Source organism: Callithrix jacchus, chromosome X (assembly GCF_049354715.1).
Source record: "Callithrix jacchus isolate 240 chromosome X, calJac240_pri, whole genome shotgun sequence".
In the NCBI taxonomy this organism is placed as follows: domain Eukaryota; kingdom Metazoa; phylum Chordata; class Mammalia; order Primates; family Cebidae; genus Callithrix; species Callithrix jacchus.
This window is the reverse complement of record NC_133524.1, coordinates 7,139,389-7,163,812: the sequence shown is the minus strand read 5'-3', so window position 1 is coordinate 7,163,812 and position 24,424 is coordinate 7,139,389. Positions and strand designations below refer to the sequence as shown.

Genomic DNA, 24,424 nt, shown 5'->3' with positions numbered 1-24,424 from the left:
AAGCACTGCTTTTGCCGCATCCCATTAGTTTTGGTATGTTGTGTTTCCATTTTTATTCTTCTCAAAGTATCTTTTAATTTCTCTCATAATTTCATCTTTGACTCACAAATTTTTAGGAGTATGTTCATTTCTACATTATTTCAATTTCCCAGGTTTTCTTCTGTTACTGATTTCTAATTTCATTGTTGATTGAGAAAATACTTGGTATGATTTCACTTCTTTGTAAACTTATTGAGGCTTGACTTATGACCCAACATATGGCCTATTCTGGAGAATTTTCTACGTGCACTTAAGAATAATGTATATTCTGTTATCATTGGGTCACTTTTGTATAGAAGTCTAAGTTTTATTGGTTTATATCATCTCACTATATTGTCCAGGCTGGTCTTGAACTCCTGGTCTCAAGTGATCCTCCTGCCACAGCTTTCCAAGTGTCTGGAATTTCAGGCTTGAGCCACAGCCCCCAGCTAACATATTCTTTGACCCGAATATCTACAGGATTTAAGACTCACTCTGTTGGATAGCTCAACTTAAAGATCTGGTAACTCTCATGAATTTATAAATCCAAATCAATAGTTATTCTCCCAAGCTAGGGACTCACCCTCCTTATAGTTGCAGGGGGTTCCCGGTATGCCACATGCTAGTTAAAAAGCCCTCACACTGACCCCAGGCCCCTCCCTGTACCCGTTGGCCACCTACCTGTGGGTCTTTTCTCTCTGGGAGCCTCCTCGTTCTCCGTGTTTGGGACAGGCTGTCACCCACTGTCAACTAGCATACCTTGCTCTTAAATTATCCCTTCAATCCCACCTCCACCATAATTAAAGTTAAAACAGGAGTGGGATCTGCTTTTAGCCTGCAGTGTGTGGGCGTGGAGGGAAGGCACCCCGAAGCTCCTTGGAAGGAATGACGCCATACCTTGTTTGCTCACCTGTGCCCCAGGAAGGATGGCACTGGGAACAAGAGCCCCAAAACACAGGCATCCCCTCCTCCCTAAGAAGGTCAGCAGAGGGTCCCCTTCTGGGATTCCATCAATAAAGAAAGCACGTTTTATGAAGAGAAGTTCAAAAGTCCCAGGAAGACTTCCTCACATTGGACTCCAGGGGTCACTTACTATTATTATGGTCGCTAGGTATTTGTTGTCATTCAAGGCTACTTCTGTTAACATTGTAACTGTTCATTTTTTCCCCAACCTAATAAGATTTTCTTTTAAAAACTTTATGGAGGTTTAATTTGAGTACAATAAGTTGTACATATTTAAAGTGTACCGTGTGACCAGTTTTGGCGTGCAGTTACCCGTGACATAGTTCCCACACCCAGATGACAAATGTTCCCACAATCCCCAAAAGCTTCTTGTGCCCTGTGCAACCCCCGCCTGTCTCTGCCTCCATGGTGAGGGAACCACTGGTCTGCTTCTGCAATTACAGATTTCCTAGAATTTTATATGGAACCATACAGTATGTGTTTTTTTAATCTGGCTTCTTGCGTTGAGTATAATTTTGGGAACTCATTGATGTCATTGTGTGTGCCAATAGTTTTTATTTCATTGTGTGGCTGCACCACAGGTTGAATATCTATTGACCTGTTGACAGTCTTGGCTTCTTTCCAGTTTTTAGCTATTATAATTGAAACAGCCATGAATATCTGTGCATAAGTCTTCGTGTAAACATAGGCATTTCTTTCTTGGGGAAACAGGACTGGACTGATTTCCTGAGGATTGTATGGTAAATTTATAGTTAACTTTTAAATAAACTGCCCAAAGAGTTTTTGCTATGTTAGCCTTTTATTACTGCTGTAACCAGTTGTCACAAACAGTGGCTTAAAACAACACAAATTTATTGTTACAGTTCTGGAGGCCAGAATTGGTCTCAGTTAATATCAAGGTGTTGGCAGACCTGTGTTCCTTTCTGGAGGCTGTGGGGAATTGGCTGCCCTTGCCTCTCCAGTTCCTCGAGTGGGTGGCACTCCTAGGCTCTGACCACGGCTCCCTCTTCACATCTTGTCTCTCACCCACCTGGCTGCCTTCTTATAAAGACCTTGTGATGGTATTGAGTCCACCCAGATAAGCCACAGTCACCTCCTCATCTCAAATTTCTTAATTAATTCTGCAAATTCCCTGTTGCCATGGAATTTGACATTCGCAGGTTCTGGAGTTAGAACCTGGATATCTTTGGGGGACCATTATTCTCTCTACTGCAGACTGCGTTGTCATCGAGTTGTAAAGTTCAGTTCTTTATGTATTCTGGATACAAGTCCTTTGGGTGTCTCTATGTATGTATTGTAAATATTTTCCCTTAATCTGTAGCTTCCCTTTTGCTTTCTTATGTGTGTCTTCTAATTTTGAAGAAAGGCCCTTTATCCATATGTTCTTGTATGGCCCTTGGTTTTTGTGTTCTCTATATAAAACCTTCACTTAATTTAAGCCTCCAAAGGATTTTTTTCTCCTGTTTTCTTATAGAAGTTTCCGATCCTAAGGATCAGTATTTTTCCCCAGTACAGATGTTTTCATACAGATAGGTATGATCTAGCAACACTTTTTAACGAGTTTAAGTGACTTTTTAATTTAAATACACATTATCAGCAAAAAATTCTTAGACCAATTCCCATACCTATTAAATAGAATTACTAATGCCTGTGAATTATGCCACATGCTAATCAAGAATTTCACTTTGCATATGATCACTCAATTAAATTATCATTAGTGATCTCTATTTTAAGCAATCATTTATTATTTTTTCTGTATGGTTCAAAAATGATAGCTTACAGCCACAGGAAGTGATATATCAAATACTTAAATACTTTTTTCTAAGTCCATTAGTAGAAGCTTCTCATTTGAGCCAATATTACTGAGGCACTTAATTTTATGCTTATTCATTTCAGTCTTTTAAATTCCTAAGCACAAGAAAGCATTAGCATTTACATGCAAGCTCATTTGTAAAGGTGAAAACAGTGACAGCAAAGTGCTATGGAAGTTTCTATCCTGTATATATAAAGCCCAAAATATGTTAGTGGTTGTAGGAAACAGCATGGTAGTGCTCACAGCGTGTTAACAATTTGCAACATTTGTTGAAGAACAGATCATTCCACTTCCCTTCATTTGATGCTCTCATCATCATGTCTTCTCCCTCCCCATACTGCTAGGAATTTGTGCTTGGCTTGTAACATAGCTTCTACCTGACTTCTGTTTTCAGGTCTGAGAGGAAATTTCTTAGATAATAGGTCATTGAGGTTAGTTAGCTGAAGGTAACATATGGATAAGTCTTCAGGTGAGAAAAACATTCTCATTTACATAATGATATATTCTTAATCATGGTTTTTGCAAGATTTCTCTTTGCTGGTATTTGTTTCAAAATATATTAATGAACTTATTTCTGATTCCTGATTTATTTAACCTTGTAAGGAGTGTTTCATTGTCAGTTCTCACATTTTTCTTGGTGCCTAGCACAAAGTAGTACCCAGTCAACATTTGTTTAATTGAACCGATTGTATTCTGAGGATATGCCGTTTCTGCATACCTGGAATATCTGGCTTCTCAAGATTTTTCATCTATGATTTGAATCAATATTACATGTTATGTTTACTTGTGTGACACAGAATGTTTTCAGCCTATAAATTTTTGTCTCAGAAGGGGCTCTATGCTCAGTCCTTGGAAACCTGGACTGAATTTTAATTTAAGGGCAAAGTAAATTTTAGGTTGGTTTGGAGTCTAGTTCATACCATTACAAGTTTGTTCTTCAGTATCCACAGCATAAATGGAATAGCATATATAGTAGCAAAGAGCAGTGAGCCAGTCACAGGAGTGCAGTACAGTACATATCAACCAACTTAAGCAAACCATACCATTAAATTTTGAACCAGGTAGGTGTGGGTTTTCTCCTAGTTTATAGATAGGTATTTATTCATAGAAGTTGGATGGAGATTGCAGAAAACCTAAAAGAGAGGAACGTATTTTGTGTTTTTGGACCTTGACAGCACTAATTTTGATTTCCTTTTTCTGTGACATACTTACCTCTGATTTTTATTCACACTCAGCCTCACTGTTCTATAGTTTTGGAGTGTTTCCTACAAATTACAGTGTCTTTCTGCTACACATTGGGATAAGTATATTCATGAGTTAGATCTGATAATGGCAGGCCTTGAGAATAGAGCAAAGGATAAAACCCAACTATGTCAGCATCCAAGCCTACATAGGTGTAACAGTTCTCCAGACTCTGTTAAAGTTTCCTGATTGTATTAGGACATATTGTAGTGCTCTAAAATGCCTGAGTCTGGGTAATTTGTAAGAAAATGGGGTTTAAATGGCTTACAGTTCTGCAGGCTGTACAGAAAGCAAGGCAGCATCTACTTTTGGGGAGTCCTCAGGAGGCTTACAATCATGGTGGAAGGCAAAACAGGAGCAGGCATGTCACGTGGTGAAAGCAGGAGCAAGAGTGGTAAGGGTAGGTGCCACACACTTTTAAATGACCAGATCCTGTGTGAACTCAGAACAAGAGCTAACGTAACACCAAGGGGATCCCCAAGTCATTCATGAGGGATTCACCACCACGATCCATACACCATCCACTAGGCTCCACCTCCAGCACTGGGGATTACAATTTAGGATGAGGTCTGGTTGGGGGGGCAGATGCACAAACTATATCATTCTGCACCTGGCCCCTCCCAAATCTCATGTCCTTCTTACTTTGCAAAATACAAATCATGCCCTCCCAATAATTCCCCCCAAATCTTAACTGATTCTAACTTTAACTTAAAACTGCAAAACCTTATCTGAGACAAGAAAAGGCCTTTCCACCTCCAAGCCTTCAGTATCAAAAACTTATTATTTACTTCTAAGATACAATGGAGGTATCTATGGGCATTGAGTAAACATTCCCATTCCAAAAGGGAGAAATCAGCCAAAAGAAAGAGGGTGCAAGGCCTCACACAAGTCTGAAACCCAACAGGGCAGTCATTAAATTTTAAAGCTCCAAAATAATATCCTTTGATTTCATGTCCCACATCCCACATCCAGGCCACACTGGTGCAAGAGGTGGGCTTCCAATGCCTTGGGCATCTCTACCCCTTTGGCTTTGCAGGGTGCAGCCCGCAAGGCTGCTGTCACTGGCTGGAGTTGAGTGTCCACAGCTTTTCCAAGGTGCAAGCTGCTGGTGGATCTACCGTTCTCGGGTCTGGAGGATCGTGGTCCTTTTCCTAGAGCTCCACTAGACAGTGCCCCAGTGAGGACTCTATGGGGCCATCAACCCCACATTTCCCTTCCACAATGCTGTAGTGTATGTTCTCAGTGAGAGATCTGCCCCTGCAGCAGGCTTCTGCATTGACATCTAGGCTTTTTCATACATCATCTGAAATCTAGGCAGAGGGTGCCAAGCCTTATTTACCCTTGCACTCTGTGCATCTACATGGCTGTGGAAGCAATGGAGGTGTGTGGCTTGTGCTCTTCAGAGCACCAGGATGAGCTCTCTTTGAGCCTTGGCTGAAGCTGGAACAGTGGGCATGTGGGGAGCAGTGTCCTGAGGCAGCTGGGCCCTGGGCCTGCCTCAGGAAACCATTCTTCCCTCATAAGCCCCTGGGTCTGTGATGGGAGAGGCTGCCTTGGAGACTTCTGAAATACCTTGGAGACCTTTTCTCCACTGTCTTGGTATCAGCACTTGCCTCCTTTTTAGGAATGCAAATTTCTCTAGCAAGTGATTACTCCAAAGCCTGCTTGAATTCTGCTCCTGAAAAAGCTTTTTCTTTCTCTGCCAAATGGCCAGGCAGCATATTTCCCAAACTTTTATGCTCTGCCTTCCCTTTAAATATAACTTCCAACTTCATCATTTTTTTGCTTCCTCATCGGAGCATAGGCTGTTAGATGCAGCCAGGCTACATATAGCATGCTATCCTGCTTAGAAATTTCTTCTGCTAAATAACCTAAATCATTACCCTAGTTCAAACTTCCGCAGAACCCTAGGGCATGAACAGAATATCCCCAAGTTCTTCACTAAGAAATAACATGTGTGACCTTTACTCCAGTTCTCAGTTTCCCATTTCCATGTGAGACCTTGTCAGCCTGGACTTCACCACCCACATCACTATCAGCATTTTGACCACAACCATTTAACTGTTCTTTAAGAAGCTGCAAACTTTCTCTCATCTTCCTGTGTTCTGAGCCCTCCAAACTCTTCCAACCTTTTCCCGTCATCCAATTTCAAAGTCACTTCCATATTTTCAGGTATCCTGGTAGCAACACGCCACTTCTGGTATCAATTTTCTGTATTAGACTGTGCTTGCATTGCTGTAAAGAAATGCCTGAGTCTAGATAATTTATAAGAATAGAGGTTCAGTTGGCTCAGATTTCTGCAGGTTATGCAGGAAGCATAGTGCCATCTGCTTCTGGAGAGGCCCCAGGAGGCCTACAATCATAGTAGAAGGCTAAGCAGAAGCAAGCATGTAACATGGCAAAAACATGAGCAAGAGAGTTGCGGGGGGAGGTGCCACATACTTTTAAACCACCAGATCTCGTGTGAACTCAGAGCGAGAGCTCATTCATCATCAAGGGGGATGGCCCAAGCAAAGGATCTGCTCCCATGAGCAGTATACCTCCTACCAAACCCTGCCTCCAACATTGGGGTTACAATTCAGCATGAGATTTGGGAGAGAATATACATGCAAATTCTATTACTGACCATTGCAGTTTCTCCTCATATACAATGACCTGATTCATGGTCTTTTTGGTATAGAGGTGGCATGGAGATTAGTTCATTCTGATTGGCTGTTACCAAAGGCTGGGCAAGGGCATGTGGTAAGGGATGCAGGAGTGCCCGAGGAATGTGGAATGGCAAATGAGGCTGAGCAAGGCAGGGGGCCCAGGGCCCAGAGAGAAGTGCCTGGGTCACCATCCACCTGGGAACATGCAAAGGGTTTGCTTATGGATGGCCGAGGTGGCTGGGAAGAAACCAGGAGGCAGGCCAGGGTAGGAGGGCAGCCACACTCATCCCATGAGTCTAGCTGGTGGCCCGGGGTCCTTGGTCAGCTCAGTGACTATCTCCTTTAAGGGACTTGACTATATCAAGCATGCCTGCAGAGTTTCCACGACCAGCTAGAGAGTCAAAATGTTTCCCAAGCCAATCCCATGGGATGCCTCACTTCTAGCGAGTCACCTCCAGCCTCCTACAACAGCCTCCAGTCAGGGCCCACCTGAATCCTCCCTTTTCCCACTGTAAAGCTTTCCTGCTCCCCCACTTGCTTCTGCCAAAGGCGAGTGCTGGTGTCTAACTCTGTTGCTATGTAAGCTTTGAATGAACAGCCTCTGCTCATTCTCATTTGAAGAGATTTTTATTTACCTTCACACATGTACAGTATCTTTATCACTCAGTGCCTCCTCATTTACCAGAATGTGGTCTTTTCATGGGCTTCTCCTGTCTTCCCACAAATCTGAAAATGTCTTCCTATGACACTGGGATGCTTTGAGCAGATAGACTTTTAGTCCCTGCAAAGAGGTGGTGTGGTTTGATCTTACTCCTCACTTCAGGCTCAGACTGGCTCCCGTTTGCAGCCATGTGTGTGGAAGCGACTCTGGGAGTGAAGTGAAATAGTGCTGCCAATGGGATCTGGGCTCTGTGCTGTGTGCCAGGAGCATAGAGAGCAATGTTTAACCACTGTTGCCCACAGTGACTTTCCAGAACTGTTTTTGTGGCCAGAGTTCTAGGGATTATTAAGTAAGCTTGGCTGTGTACGAAGGTCAGAAAAAGCCCAAGGCAACCCCAGATATCAGAACTAGCCATTTCAGAAGGCTAAAAGCCTTCTTCTGTGAAGGGCTGAGTTTCCAAGCTTATGTAGTTCAAAGTTCAATTTTAAGGATTGCTGTACTACTGACCAAAAGTTGGTTTTTGGAAATGGACCCTTATATTCTAATAATAGCTTTCATAAAGCTGGAAATGCTTTTACTACAAAAGGAGGATCTTATGTTAGAACATATATCTATATAGCAAAGATGTAAAAGTTCTGGTAGTTACTCTCAAAAGAAGGTCACCAAGGACAACTGTGATTTCATATGTAATGATTCCAGCCTAGAAAATGTTTTTTTCTTGATTTTCATTTAAGAGAGATAAGCCAATTAATTAATCCTTGAATATAGTATATTCCATTAAGTTGTCAATGTTTTTATTCCAAGATGCATGTTTCTTTAAAAGAACTGGCTTATTAGGGCATCTCTTCATAAGCACTTTACCCTGGCCATGTCTGTGAGAATGCTTTGCATATAACTTTCATTGAATTCTACATCTCATTTGATGCAGACCTAATTAACTGTGATTAACTGAGAACTCCAATTTATTGGAATCATTTGCTGCAATTAACTTGAGAAAGAATGGGGCATATTTAAGGGTCCTTGTTTTTAAATCTTGCTTTCATTACAAACACATTAACATAAGTCTGATTTGGGGGTGACAGAAGGAAATTGGAAAAGAGATGTAACTAAGTCATAATTGGTTACAGTATAAACAAAAGTAAGTACTGGGATGAATGTCATCATAGATTGTTCTTTAATTTGTACTAGTACATTTGTATACGTACAATTGTTAGGTAAGATTGATATATTTTTAAAATCACAACTTTATAGAGCACAAGTCTTCCATGAAAACATAATGCCAGGTCTATTACCCTCCGCTTGAGCAAACATTCAAATCACTGAGAGTGCTCTGTAAAACACACATTGCTGGGCCCCAACTCAGTTTCTGATCCTGTACATCTGGGGTGGGGCCTGCTGTGTGGTTTGAAAGTTTGTTCTCTCTGAAATTTATGTTGAAACTTAATCCCCAGTTTGGCAGTATTGAGAGGTATGGAGCCTTTAAGAGGTGTTGGGTCATGCAGGCTCTGCCCTCATGAATGGACCCTTTCATTCAGAGATTAATAGATTAATGAATTATTGGATAAGTTAGTTATCAAAGGAGTGGGACTGATGGCTTTGTAAGAAGAGGAAGAGGCCGGCTGGGCGTGGTGGCTCATGCCTGTAATCCCAGCACTTTGGGAGGCCGAGGCAGGCAGATCATGAGGTCAGGAGTTCAAGAACAGCCTGGCTAGCATAGTGAAACCCCGTCTCTTCTTAAAGAATTAGGACTGAGCTAGCACACTCAGTCCCTTCAAGATGTGATGCCCTGTGCCACCTCAGGACTCCGTGGAGTCCCCACCAGCAAGAAGGCACTCTCAAAATGCAGCCCCTCAACATTGTACTTCTCAGTCCCCATAACTGTAAGATAGAAATGTCTTCATAAATTACCACATTTTAGGTTTTCTGTTAATAAGCAACAGAAAATGGACTAAGAGCCCAAAAATAGGTAGTTGGACAGTGTCTCACATCATACTGGACCCTGCTGGTCCAGGGACCTCACTTTGAGAATCAAGGTGTTAAGGAAAAAAACAGTAGAATATCTTAGATGAACAAAACTAGTGAGTTTACATTTTAAATAAATTCAATGATTACCTACTATGTACTGTCAAAACGGTTTATCAAAATGACACCCTGACTTCTATCAAAATGTACTGGATGCTGGGTTTTAAATTAAAGCAACTTCACTTTAAAATATGTTGTTTTCCTCACATTCAGAAACACTGTTGACCCTCTTTCCTCAGCTGCCACTAAGGTGCTCAGCACTTCTGAGGAAACTAAGGCCTTGTTGGGGTGAAGCTGTCACTCAGTGGGTGCCTAGCACCCTGCCTGGTGGCACCAGCCCTGCACTCACCTGCACCGTGGCCTCCATCTCTGTTGAAGCTCACTTGCATCTCCTCAGCCCTCATTCTGCACTGCAATGAGGTGACCATCATATGAGACCATCACCCTCATTCAAGTAGCTAGTGTAGGTGGCAAACCTTTTGGGCCTGGCCAGTGTCAACATTGGGAACCTTTTTGGTAGCACAGGGGCTGGGGGACCTGCACCCACAGGCAGTTCTGCCCCTTACCACTGCCCCAGCCAGAGTCAACATTGGGAGTCTCCTCTGCAGCAGTGTGGGGGCTGCTGGACCTGTCCTGGTAGGCAGTCCTGCTTCTCCAGTGCTGCCTCAGCTGAGCAGAAGGGAGTGCAAGTAAGGAAAGAAGCATCTGAGGAGTCAACTTTGGACATGGGCTTTGATCTTTATGAACAAATGTCTTTCATAACCTGATCAGTAAAAAGCTGAACTCTTGGCTGGACACTATGGCTCATGCCTATAATCCCAGCACTTTGGGAGTCCAAGTGGGAGGATCGCTTCAGGCCAGGAGTTCAAGCCTAGCCTGGGCAACATAGGGAGACCCTATCTCTACAACAAAATTACAAATTGGCCTGGTCTGGTGGTGCACACTTGTAGCCCCAGCTGCTTGGGAGCTGAGGTAGGAGGGTCACTTGAGGTCAGGGCTGCAGTGGGATCCCTCCACTACATTCAGGTGAGACCTTATGTCAAAAAGAAAAGCTGAACTGTTACACACATACACAGTCAGCTAACATCTTTTATAATTGTCAGATTGTGATCATTTGATTCTAACTCAAGATCAGCTTTTCTTGTAGTTTGTGTCTTTAAGGAGCTAACCTAGCTAACAGAAAACACAGCTTTAGGTTTTTTCTCCTTTTTGTAACTGGGAATAAAAATTATGTTCAAGATGTATCAAGATAGAGAACGATCCAAGATGGCTGATCGCTAACATCTCGGGATTGCAGCTCCCAGTGAAAGCACAGAGAACAAGAGAACGCCACACTTTCAGACAAATTTTTGTCCCTCACAGAGCAGAAGATTCCCAGTGGAGGAGCCCCACGGGTCGCCAGCACGACTCTTGTGGCCGGCGCAGTGGTTTTGCCGGCACCTCGGCGTGGCAGCTCTTGGTGCAGAGTAAACGGGACTGGTTCCCCTTCTCACCGATGTTTGGAGCTCCGGGAAGGCAGAGTTGCCTATTATGGACTCAAGAAGGAAGCCAGACTGGAGATTCCCAGGCAGAAAAGCACCATCAGTCTTAACACCGCTGTTTTGGGTGGCAGAGTGGGTTGCTCATATTTTGGCCCTGGGAATTAACAACTTGGACATCCACTCAGAGACCTAATTTGAAAGTTGGTAATTACAAAGACGACAGGTGGATAAATTTACAATGATGGGAAGAAACCAGCGTAAAGAGGCTGAGAATACTCAAAATCAGAATGCCTCTCCCTCTAAAGAGGATCACAGTTCCTCATCAACAAGGGAACAAGGCTTGATGGAGAACGAGAGCATCCCATTAACAGAATCAGGCTTCAGAAGATGGATAATAAGAAACTTCTGTGAGTTAAAAGAACATGTTGTAGCCCAATGTAAAGAAACTAAGAACTTTGAAAAAAGGTTTGACAAAATCCTAATGAGAATAGACAATTAAGAGAGAAATATAAGTGAATTAATGGAACTGAAGAATACAATACGGGAACTCCGAGAAGTATGCACAGGTTTAAACACTCGAATTGATCAAGCAGAAGAAAGGATATCAGAGATCGAAGACCAACTTAATGAAATAAAACAAAAAGACAAGATTAGAGAAAAAAGGATAAAAAGGAATGAGCAAAGTCTCCAAGAAATGTGGGACTATGTGAAAAGACCAAATTTACGTTTGATAGGTGTACCTGAATGTGACGGAGAGAATGAATCCAAGCTGGAAAATATTCTTCAGGATATTATTCAGGAAAATTTTCCTAACCTAGCAAAGCAGGACAATATTCAACCTCAGGTAATACAGAGAACACCACAAAGATATTCCTCAAGAAGAGCAACCCCAAGGCACATAATCGTTAGATTCACCAGGGTTGAAACGAAGGAGAAAATACTAAGGGCAGCCAGAGAGAAAGGTCAGGTTACCCACAAAGCGAAGCCTGTCAGACTTACAGCAGATCTCTCAGCAGAAACTTTACAAGCCAGAAGAGAGTGGGGGCCAATATTCAACATCCTTAAAGAACAGAACTTTCAGCCCAGAATTTCATATCCAGCCAAACTAAGCTTCACAACTGAAGGAAAAATAAAATCTTTTATGAACAAGCAAGTACTCAGAGATTTTATTACCACCAGGCCTGCTTTACAAGAGCTTCTGAAAGAAGCATTACACATAGAAAGAAACAACCAATATTAGCGTTTCTAAAAATATACCAAAAAGTAAAGAGCATCAACATAAAGAAGAATTTACATCAACGAATGGATAAAATAGCCAGTTAACATCAAATGGCAGTAATCCTAAATTTAAGTCGACTAAATCCCCCAATCAAAAGATACAGTCAAAACCCAACGGTATGCTACATCCAGACCCATTTCACATGCAAGGATACACAAAGACTCAAAGGGATGGAGAAAGATTTACCAACCAAATGGAGAGCAAAAATAAACATAAATAAAAAGCAGGAGTTGCAATTCTTGTATCTCATAAAATAGATTTTAAAACGACAAAGATATAGTGGTAAAAGGATGAATGCAACAATAAGAGCTAATGATCCTAACACTCAGATACATAGAGACTTAGACTCAATGAGACTGAAAATTAATAAGGATATCCAGGACTAGAACTCAGATTTGGAACAAGTAAACTTAATAAATATTTATAGAGCTCTCCACTTTACACAAAAATATACATTCTTGTCAATACCATATTATAGCTACTCATAGGTTTAAATGAAATATTGATTGGCCATTATTAATACCCATTTTTTTAGAATAAAGCAACATTTCCGTTCTCTCTCCCTCTTTTTCTTCCTCTTTCTTCCTCTCCTTCACTCCTTTTTTCTTTCCTTCTCTTAAAAAAAAAGATGTATCAAGATAAGTTTGGGGGAAAAATCCATTAAGTCAATTCAGTTCTGCAAGATGCACAAAGTGGAACTTCATAAGCAGTCATAAACTCAGGTTCATAATCCCTTACCCCAAATCTATGGAGCCAGATGTATTTAGGTTATTCTAAAACATATTAGAATTCATATGTTCCATGACACAGAACATTCTTGGGGGTTCTCAGGCAGCATTCGTAATCAAATCCATTTGTATTTCTATAGGGAAGTGGTTGAATAGTCATACTAAGTATGATAAATATGGACCATTAAAACCACCTCATGCCAGCCCAGTACACATTTTGCAGCATTTTCAGACTTTTTGGGTTATGGAATTGGGAACAGAGGCTGTATTCCTCTGCAGCCCCGGCGATTAGCTAAGAAGTGTTTGCTAGTTTAATGTGTCTAGCAGGTGTGATGTCCTGGTGAATTCCAAATAATTGGTAGCTTTGTTTGCTTGTTTTTTTAAGCAAAATATTTGGTAAGAGGCACTTTAGTTTCTAAAGTTTAACAACTGTTTGCTGTTATTGGCATGTTAGTGTTAAGGGAGACAGCAGATCTTGTCAATTCCCCATAACTCACAGTTAACAAAAGCATTCCCTAATGACTCCATTTGTTGATGCTTAGAGGTAACTGTGGGCCCAGCCCTCAGACCACAACACAGATTATTTCACTTCGTGGACACAACTGCCTAGAAGGTGTGTGGCATGACTGTGTCATTAGGATCCCATTTTAGAGGCAGGCAAGCCAAGGTCCAGCAGACTTATAAGACATACAGTATGAATAGGATCCTCATTTTATAAGTGCTTAACCCAAGGCTGCTAGCTTCCAGAGTTTCCAGCTAGAAAGCTGCAGAGCTGGGGTTTCCCCTCAAAGCCACCAGGCTTTAGAGGGCCTGGCTTCCCTTTCTGGGCTGCCTGCCACCTCCCACACACCTAGAGCATCTTCCCCCCACCCCCCAGCTTTAAGGCCACCCCCTTCTGCAGGTCAGCAGCTTTTTATTAAATACATTTCTCCAACAGACATCATATGTCAGGCTAAGAAACTTGTCCCAGGACATGCAACTGAGCTGGCAGTTTTCTGCTGGTCTCTTGGGTCCCCAAAGCCCTAGGTCTTGTATGAACATGGGGGTGGGAGCAAAATCAGGTCCTCCCATATGTATTAATGTTAGTCTGTTCTCACATTGCTTTCATAAAGAACTTCGCCGAGACTGGGTACTCTATAGAGGAAAGAGGTTTAATTGACTCACAGTTCCACATGGCTGGGGAGGCCTCAAGAAACTTACAATCATGGCAGAAGGGGAAGCAGGCACCTTTCTTGCAAGGCAGCAGGAGAAAGAGGGGCGAAGGAGGAGCTTGCAAACAAACACATAAAACCATCAGATCTCATGAGAACTCTATCAGGAGAACAGCATGGGGGAAACCACCTCAATGATCCAATCACTTCCCTTCCTCTATGCTTGGGAATTACAGCTCGAGATGAGATTTAGGTGGGGACACAGCCAAATCATATCACCACATATGCGCCTTAATGACAGCCTGAGGTGTTTTTGCCCTTAAATAATGCAACTCACATTTATAAAATTGAAGATAGGTCCCCATTTGCATGGCAAGCAGGTACAGCTTCACTGAGAGAGCAGTGAGGGAGAATCCCTCACTTTCTATATCTTCATTGGGTAAAACATCCACCACTGTGCCTCGGGTGGATTTAGCAAGCATTTAAGATATACTTTTAATTATGAAAGATGTTATTTGATTTGTTGCAATTACTCAACTTCTGCCTTAGAAACTAAGCCATTGGTCTAGGCTTCCTCCAGGAGCAGCGCTTCCGAAACAGTCAAATTAATTTAAGACGCAATGCCTCCCATGCATCCCGGGAATTCAGGCTGCCTCTGAGGATGAAAACACACACCAGCTTTTGGGCCCCAGCCTGGAGTACCCTGTAGCTTCTTCAGAGCTTCTCCCTTGTGGCCAGGCTGCTCCCTTACCCATGCTGTCCTTGCAGCTGCTATGGAAGCTGCTCTCAACTGCCACACAGATTCCAGCTGGGGGGAGGGGAGTGTTCCCAGTCACAAGGGATGTTTTCTAACTCACCTAAGGAAGGTAGTCATGTATGGGGCTCTGGCATGTTAAAAACAATATGACCTTTACTGGTAAAAAGGACATTGAAGCAATGTTAAAAGCTGGAAGCTTGTTAGTAAGCAGGGAAGAATATGCATCTGATGGCCTGGTGCAACTGTTACACGCTCCTTTATTTCAGTGGTTTTCCTTTCACAGTGCTGTCCCTTTAAGTGTGCCGTCATCAATGGCTGTAGTCATCATTTGACCTGAGGAGTTTAATTACTTGTTTAGATCCTTGCTCATTCCACGGATTTAGGATGATTTTATCTAAATGGTGAAGAAGTGTCTGCACAGTCCCCTACAGATTTATAATCCCACAGTTCTGTATCTTTTACATTAAAAGCTCCATGACATTTTAAGCTTTAAATAAACATTGTTGAAAGCATTTTTAGAGGATACAGCTGTTTTTATGCTTTTTTCCACACCTTTCTTCTTCCTCTTAACACTTGCCTTAGCTCTAGTTCTGCAGAGCACATTGTCCTGCCTGGCCTCTGTTCCTTCACTTGGCTTTTCAAACCCGATAGCGGTGTCTCACTTGTTCGATGCCTGCAGTTTCCTTTTGTCAGTCTTCCTCTCTCAACTACTAGAACAAACACTCAAGGAAGTAGAATGTGCCTCCTCACTGCCAATCCATCCATCTCCTTGCCCTGAGAGCCCTGGCTCTTTCTCCTCCTCACAGGGAAGAAGAAAATAAATGGCGCACTCATGCATGGGTAACCCTCCCTTAGAGGAGGCTTTTCACCACTCAGCTGAGGAGGAGGGTGGGCCAGCCCTTCCTTCTGTTCTGCAGCTTCTGTAGGGAGACATAGTGCAGGATGGGATCCAGGAAACCTTGAGTTACTCAGGTTGTTACTTGAACTTCGACTTCTACAAACCAGCCCAGGAACTTTTGTGAGACTCCTGTCTTTTGTACTACCCCAAAGGGATTTGACCTGTCCACTCAGGGATCGTGCTTTCACAGTCTCCAGTATCCAGACTGGTTGAAGGTTCTGAGGTTTGTTTGGTGTGTTGTACAGCAAACTTAATGAGATATAGCTCGTGGCCAGGCGCAGTGGCTCATGGCTTATTCCCAACACTGGGTGACCGAGACCGGAGGATCACTTGAGGCCACGGGGTTGAGACCAGCCTGGGCCACAGCGCAAGTCCTTCCATGTCTACCAAAAAAAAAAAAAACAAAAAATACAGCTCGTGGTAGAAAAGCAAGGGAAAAATATTATAGTGCTGAAAATGAAATGGCACCTGACATGCAGCTGTGGGTGGATTTGCCTAGAAAAGCAGAGAAAGAATAGAGAAGGGCTCTTCTTGGTGCTGGTAGCAGTGAAAGCCAGAGCATCCATCAGGAGGCAGAAAGCCCAGGGTCTGCTGTAGGGAAGAGGGCCGCAGAGGGGTTAGTGCACAGAGGGAGCAAGGAGGATGGGGAGTGCAGGGCAGGGGACACCCAAAAGCCCAAGGAAGAGCCTAGTCCACAACAACCAGCCTCTCCTGGACCCCAGTGTCTGCAGGGCGGACTGGGCCCAGCTGCAGACCCATCCCAAGGAGGAAGAGCCAGAGACTTCTGCAGGCAAGTGCAGCGAGCCCTGGGACCAGGAGAGAAGCGTACACAGAGGCAAAGTCCACACCATGGCAGCCAAAGCAACCAACGAGCCCAGTCCTCTGAGTACAAGGCGGCAAGAGCCCTAGCCAATACTGTAGGTGCAGCCAAGAGGTGCAGTTTGGATGCTGCTGAAGGTACTGGGTACAAGGCCACACAGAAAACTTCTTTTCTCAGGATAGCAGCACTCTACCCTTGGTTCATTCAGGAATTTTGCAAATAGTTGGTGGATATGGTTGATTGCCCAGGCCCTGTGTCTATGCAGATGACCCTTCACGTTCTGTGAGAAAGACTCGGGAGACAAAGCACAGGTGGCCTTACTGTTGTCGCGGCTTGCAAGATACCTTCCCGGCCTTCTTCATGTGCAACACAGCAAATCCTGTGGTGCAGGCAGTCCTCCACATGCCTATCTGGGAGGACCACATATTTTGGAGTTAAAACCTGCCGTAATTCTCTTTTTTTATTATTTTTTTGAAGACATAATCTCACTCATGTTGCCCAGGCTGGAGTGCAGTGATGTAATCTTGGCTCACTGCAACCTCCGCCTCTCAGGTCAAGCGATTCTCCTGCCTCAGCCTCCTGAATAGCTGGGATTAAAGGCACGTGCCACCATGCCTGGCTAGTTTTTTGTGTTTTTAGTACAGACGGGGTTTTGCCATGTTGCCCAGGCTGGTCTTGAACTACTGAGCTCATGCAATCCGCCTGCCTTGGTCTCCCAAAATGCTGGAATTACAGGCGTGAGCCACCGCACCCAGCCTATAACTCTCTTTTAATAGCAGTTCATACCCTGCCAACTTTCAAAATGCATCTAAGCAATTACAGACAAGCATGCATGCCTATATGCATGTAAACATGTGAACACACATAGGAGTGTGAAGACTTACATGCCTCTTGGACGCACACAGCCTTCTTTGTGTGTGTACATTGCTTCAGTGTGTCCAGGGTATCACAGATACTATCTTATAGGGGGAAAAACTATTTAGGGATGATTATTATGTTTTTCATGTCATTGTGGGACAGTTAAAGGCCATTGTGGTCACCAGCTCTTTTCAGGACTTACTGTTGAGTCTAGTTGTGCAAATTCAGGGTAGACTACGTCCTGCTAATGCTGCTCCACACCTCATGGGAAAGCTTCAGTGCTAAATCTACAACAGGTGGTTAGTCTCCTAGTGGAATTTGAATCCAGATTTTTGTCAGACGGGTCTGTGTGTCTTCTTTTTAAACCAGGTATGAATAGGTTTATTCCCAGCCTCTCAGGTTCAGGGACTGCTTCTGTGCCACCACAGACTGGAAGACAAGGCCTCTGCCTAGGCTTTGGCACACAGCCTTCTGCCTTCACTGGGGCAGGAGGATTGTCACCAGGCAACTCTCAGCTCCATGGAGCTTACCTGGTTTTGAAATTGTACTTGGTAGACGCTCCTCAGTGTTGGAGTATTTCTTTTTATCATGTATAATACCTCCTAGCAGGTCATATAGTTGGTTCTTCAGTAAAGTGATCTTTCTATGCCCATGCTGGAGACAGTGAGAGTAGAGAAGACAGCTAGTAAGTCACAATCTGGCACTGTTCTGAGAAGGTTACTTATGTGCCCTGAAATATTCAGTCTGCAAAGTAGGATTATTTCCCTGGAGTAGCTCCATCAGTAGTATTCATATTGGTAATATGAGTGCTATTAATACTATGTGTATATTAAATATACATAAAGAAAAAGCACATGAGTAGAAATGTAGTGCAATGTAGCCTCTGTTAGTGATACTGGTACTATTATGAGCAGTGTTCCTGTTCACCTTGTGTTAGCATGAGGAAAGCAGGCTCCTGTAAGGCCACTGTATTTCTGAGGCTATGCCCCGAGTAAGTGCCGAGCTGGGAGTTAATACTCAGGTCAGCTTTCACCAACCCGTGACACAGCCTGTGTGTTAAATGTTCTGTTCTCCCCTGGGAGCTTCACAGCAGCATCCTGGCCAGGCATGGTGGGGGCTCATCCCGCTAGGCAGTGGAAATGTCCTTAATTCTAGTGAACCATACAGTGGAACACTGAGTAATGATGCCTTGTGCTATCAGATGGAATTCTAAGTATATATTTAGATTCAAATATGCACATTTAAACAGAAAACACAATAATACAGATTTCATTTCTCTCCTGAGTTCTAAATTTCCATCCAGATCACAACTCCAGACGTAACTCCACCAGCCTTGAGAGGAGGCTGCCCACAGTATAATTTAGTGAGAATGACCTGCAAACCTTTCCCCTGCTCACTTAGGTCTCCACAAAGCCTTTGTTCATGGAATGTGACCTACACAATGGATGTTATTGTGAACTTGATATAGACTTTCTGTTGATACAGTATGCACTCTAAAAATCTTTTTTTTTCCTGCAGATACTGAACGGCTCTATTCAGTGGTGTTTCAAGAAATATGTGATCGCTATGACAAGAAATACAGCTGGGATGTAAAGTCCCTGGTTATGGGTAAGAAGGCATTAGAGGCGGCACAGATTATAATAGACGTCTTGCAGCTCCCGATGTCCAAAGAGGAGCTGGTGGAAGAAAGCCAAACGAAGTTAAAGGAAGTGTTCCCCATGGCTGCGCTCATGCCAGGTGTGGTTGCCTCGCTGTTTGAAGGATTAAGTTTGTGAATATTAGCAGTGGTTTTGTAAATCACCTTTACAGTCTAGCGTGGGGCATGCTGAGTTTGTCCTCTTTTCTTTAGTCTTGAAACTAAGTCCCTCCTTCATGCTCCTGAAAGAGTTTGGCTGATGCTGTGGGATGCTGTGATTCAAATTTCTCTTTAAAGCCTTCTTAAAATAATATGCATTAGTTTCAGTGATTTCTGGGTTCCAAAAACATTTGAGTATTGTTTATATTACTATCTATAAAGATTATGTTAGTGACAGAATGGCTTCGAAGTTTAACTTAATAGTTTTGACTTTTTCTTGTCAAAATCAGGTATAGGATTAATATTTCAGCAACTATTCAAACTTTAACAAATTGATAAGCAGCTAAATCTCCCCAAAGACACTGAATTTAAGAAACAAGTAAAAAGCCTAATTCATTTTTAGCCTGTGTGTTTGTATGCCATTTAGCCCTTTCTTTATTTGTGTCCAGTTTTCTTCTGAAAGGAAAGACAGCTTTGTTCCCTCCAGGCTTGTTAACTGACATTCAATCAGAACAGGCTTGCCCGCTGCTCCTTGTTCAAGAATGTTCTAGATTACAGACTTTGAAAACAGACTATTTGAAGATTCTTCTGGGCTAACAGGATGAATACTCTGTCTTTAGAATTTCTGGTGCTAGGGGAGAAAAAAAGCAGTTATGTGAGTAATCTTGGATTTAAAATGATATTAATATGAAGCATACATACTTTTGAAATATATGTTTTTTATACATATGTCCAAACATGTGGGTATACTATTCCTGGGAAGCACACACACACATGCAAACACACACCCTTTGTAATCACTCTGTCTGCATCCACTGCAAATGGTAGTCTTTGTGAATCTCAGGCATGGGTACAAGCACCGTGATATTCAGTTTTTTGCATCTAGTGTCTATACCATTTGCACATGAAGTTTCCCTGACAGATCTTGGTGAACACATCTATACAGTTACTATATACAAATTCAATTGTGTTAGGAAGCACATACACACAGACACACACTAAAATTTACCATCTTACCTATTTTTAAGTGTACAGTTCAATAGTGTTTTAAATGTTTGGTAGATTTCTCCAGTGAAGCCATCTGGTCGTGGGCTTTCCTTTGTGGAGAGGTTTTCTTTCATTATTGATTGAGTCTCCTTACTACTTACAGGTGTGTTAAGATTTTCTGTGTCTTTACTTTTCCCCCTTCTCAAAAATCATCAGGGGTTCTCTATCTTCATGATTCGGTTTTGGTAGGTTGTGTGTTTCGAGGAATTCTTTCATTTCTTTTAGGTTATACAATTTATTGTCAAAGGATATACCAACAAATGGTATTCTCCTTTAATTATTTTTGTGGCACTGGTTATAATGTTGCCTCTTGCATTTCTGATTTTAGTTGTATGAGTGTTTTTTTTTTCTTTGCTAATATAGCTAAGGTTTGTCTATAAAGTTACTCTGTGACCAAGCATCTCTTCTGACTTAATATACAAAGCACTCATGATGTATGAGACATGCATGTGTCTTATTTCTTCCATATCCCCCCAAGCCTTTCACATGGTTTTCCTTCTTCACTTTTTGTTCTATATCCTAAGATATACTTTAAATATGTTTTACTGCAATTCTTAAAAAAAAAGTTTTATCTAGCTAGTCTGGTAGTTTGGCTGGAGTGCTAGTGAATCTGTTTTGTGTAATCTACTTGGTGATCCCATCAATGTAGTGTCTTCATTTGGCCTTCTAAGCAAGCAGGTGTCAGATTAAGTAAGGTGCTAATCATAGAAATTCATAGAAGGTGAAGAACTAGCCAGGAGCTAGTACTTCAAAGATAGTTCAGTTCTACAGAACTTATCTAGATGGCTTTCTTTTCTTTGTTTACTACTTTTTGACTTTTTTTTTTGACTTGCCAAATCCTGTTTTTTGGCATATGATTTGTGTGTGCATTTGTGTACATGTGTATACTTTTGGTAGCTGCACAATTGCGAGTAGAAACTTTGATACTGAAAGTCTTTGAAAACGATCATATCTACATACGTATACACAATTAACTGTGCTTTGACAGAGCAGAGCATGCAGAAGACTTGAAGAGTATAAAAAAAATGCACAAGGTAATCCTGGAAAGGAGAAACTTAAAATCATGCTGGGATGCTGGCTCATATGATGTGCAGGGACAGCGGTTGGTTGATGTGCCGCTTTGATATTCTGAAACGAATTAGGCAGGATAAGACAAAATGATTAGAAATAACACTTAACCTGAAGGGAAAGCAGACCACAGGAGGACAATGTTGGACTGGATGTATAAAGGAGAAAGACAGGCCGAGCCTAATTCTGATCCAGAAATGTGCTCTTCCTTGGGGTTTCTGCTCAATATTATGCCAGTCACAAAAATGAAAATAAAATAGATCTTCTGTCCTGAAAGAACAGTCTTGGAGACCTAGTTTCCATTCATTTTGCACTCCTCCCATCTCCTCTTTTATCTTCACCCAACCTGAATTCCCCTGGGAAGGTGGCCTTATAGTGTCATTGCTCTGGTGACTAGATTCAGAGAAACTTGCTGCTGTAGTCTTGCTTCTTGCAGGTGTTCATTTTGCTCACTTAGTACTTTGTTTCTGTTCTTAAGCTGTAGATGAAAATATAACCCTTGACTTTCTTTTCCTTCTGAAAGTATTTTCTGGTAGGGTATGTTAGGTTGTGGAAGTCACCTTGAGCACTTTAGAAAAGAGAGCTGTCTGTAGGGAGGGCTTGTTAATTCAATGTCATTCTTTTTCACATGCTTTCAAAGCCACAGCTGAGCTCAAGGAGGTATTTAGCAAGTTAAAGTGCAAGAGTGAGTGGTAGATTACCAGGGGAAGCAGCCCCATCATGCTGCAGGGACTGTCTGCTGTGATTAGGCTGCAGGAGGGTGTCTGCCTGGGCCAGTCACCGGGAAATCAGCCTGATTGTGCTGCAGGAGCATGTCCACCTGGGCCAATAACCAGGTAATCAGCCTGATTATTCTGTGGGGGTGTGTCTGTATTCTGTGGGGGTGTGTCTGCCTTGGCCAATCACCAAGGAATCAGCCTGATTATGCTGTGGGGGTGTGTCTACTTAGACCAATAACCAGGGAATGAACCTGATTATGCTGCAGAGTGTGTCTGCCTTGGCCAGTCACCAGGACATCAGCCTGATTATGCTGCAGGGGCATGTCTGCCTGGGCCAGTCACCAAGGCATCAGACCCCTGATTATGGTGCAGAGGTGTGTCCTTGGCTTGATCATGGTATAGAAGTGTGTCTTTGCCCTGATTATGAAGCAGAGGCAAGTCTGGTTGGCCATGGTATAGGAGGGCTCTTTGCCTGGGTCAGTCTAGCCACTAAGAAAACAAGGTGAACCTAATGGACTTGAAAGACGAGGCAGAAAGGCCCTGATGCACTCGTACATCAGCTGCCTGTTTGCTATAATCACGTTTCTGGAAGGCCCTCTCCATGAAAAGCTGGGTGGGCCTATGATGTCCTCAGTAGGAAGTCCTTTTGAGCAGTTAGTTCTGTAGGCATTTCCTACATGGCTTCATGCTTCAGTGGAAACTGTCGCTTAGCCAAGGCTTAAATTACCTTAGGAAAATAAACTGTCTTTTAAATTGTGGCACTAAGTTTAGGGAAAAAAATACATGTCGTTCACCTCTTGTGAGTTTTGTAGGGATTTTAAAAATAGGTACCATATTACAACTGGAAATGTATGTCACATTATTTACAAAAAAAATCTTCACTTGGAATATCAGAAAATCTTGTTTAAAACAGCCCATGCTGGTTACCTTCATTATATCTTGAACAAATCCTTTCAGTAATGAATTCCTTTGGATACATGAAATTCTACATTTCAGTATAACTCAGCGAGGGTAATTTGGATTCAAAGACCAATAAGAAGAAAGTTGGTGCCTTTTATTGTGTGGAATCCCCCAGGAGTTTTTCTGCTGTTCTGGCTCTTTGCTTTACCAGGCATTTTCACTAATCATGAGATTCCTGGAGGAAGAGCCCTGGGTGTGGCATCTGGTCCAGTAGAAGGGAGTGAGGTGGGCCTGAGTCCAGTAGAAAGGAGTGAGGTGGACTATGCCTGATTCCCTTGTGATTCTGCCCCTAGGGACAGCCAGCCTTGCAGATAGATGTGCTCCTCAGCCTGGTGGCCTCTTCCCTGCATCTCTTGGTCCTCACCGCCTGCACCAGGCTATCTGGCAATAACTCCCTGCCCTCTACTTTCCCCCTCTCAGACAATCTAAAGCAGAAAAAGCAAACTAGAACCCGGGCCCCCTGGATAGCTGTGGGCAGGTGCCAGAGCTCCCCTTAGCTGGCTGAGGGGAGGGAGCAGGTGTGGACTGTGCAGTAGAAAGCATGGGTCCAGTCCCAGCTCTGAAACCCAGCATTCCCCCTGCTGTCCAGCTCCAGTCCCCTCAGGACACTAGGAATAGTGACTGACATGCCCACTGTGGGGTACAATGATGTGAATGTATCCCCCAAATCTAGTGTTGGAACTTAATTGCCAATGTGATAGGATTAGGATGTGGAGCCTTCAGGAGGTGATTAAGTCCTGAAGGTGGAGCATTGTGGATTGGATTAGGACTGTCATGAAAGGACTAGAGAGTAGGACTTGCTTTTCCATTCCTCTGCCAATTGAGGACACAGCATTCCTCCCCTCCAAAGGGTGCACCAACAAGGTACCATCTTGAAGCAAGGAGCAGCCTTCTGCAGAGACAGACCTGCTACTGCCTTGATTCTTTACAAAGTATCCAGTCCTAGATATTTTATTACAGCAGCACAAACAGCTGAGACCTGGGGCATTGCTATAAGACAACCTTGGAGTGTGTATGGTTACACCTGGCCCAGTGAGTCACTCCTAGCAGGCACTTGTGTCATCTTCTAACCCAGGAGGATCCAGCCCTTACTCTGAATCCCACCTTCAGGAGTTAGTAAGGTCATTCTCCATCCACTCTCTGCTTCACTGAAAAGCACACACCAGCCATGGCATGGACATGAAGCACATGACGTGGGCTCTGGTCCTGTTTTCAGTCAAGCTATATCTTCCTCTTGTAAGTAAGCCTTTCTCCTCAGGCTTACTTCGGTAATTATGCTTGTTTCCATCCTGCTTTTTTCCATTTTAATTTTGTTTTTGGTTTATTTTCTTACACCATTGTCTTCCTGACTGCTAACAGATACACCCTCACCCTTTCCATTAGAAGCATCTGGCAGGAAGGCACACATCCTCTGGAAGTCAGCTAACAACTTGCCTCTCTTTCTTCTGAATTCTTGTGCATGTAGTGTTGAGCGAGCACTCAGGTGGACACAGAGG

General features: G+C 42.9%; 1 protein-coding gene across 1 annotated transcript in view; it reads left to right on the top strand.

Annotated features, from left to right (window-relative positions):
- Nucleotides 1-24,424, top strand: part of PUDP (pseudouridine 5'-phosphatase) — a 109,066-nt gene that overhangs the window by 23,267 nt on the left and 61,375 nt on the right. The window contains exon 2 of the mRNA XM_002762598.7: nt 18,858-19,076. Coding sequence (XP_002762644.2) covers nt 18,858-19,076 — 219 coding nt within the window. The remainder of the gene's footprint in view (nt 1-18,857; nt 19,077-24,424) is intronic.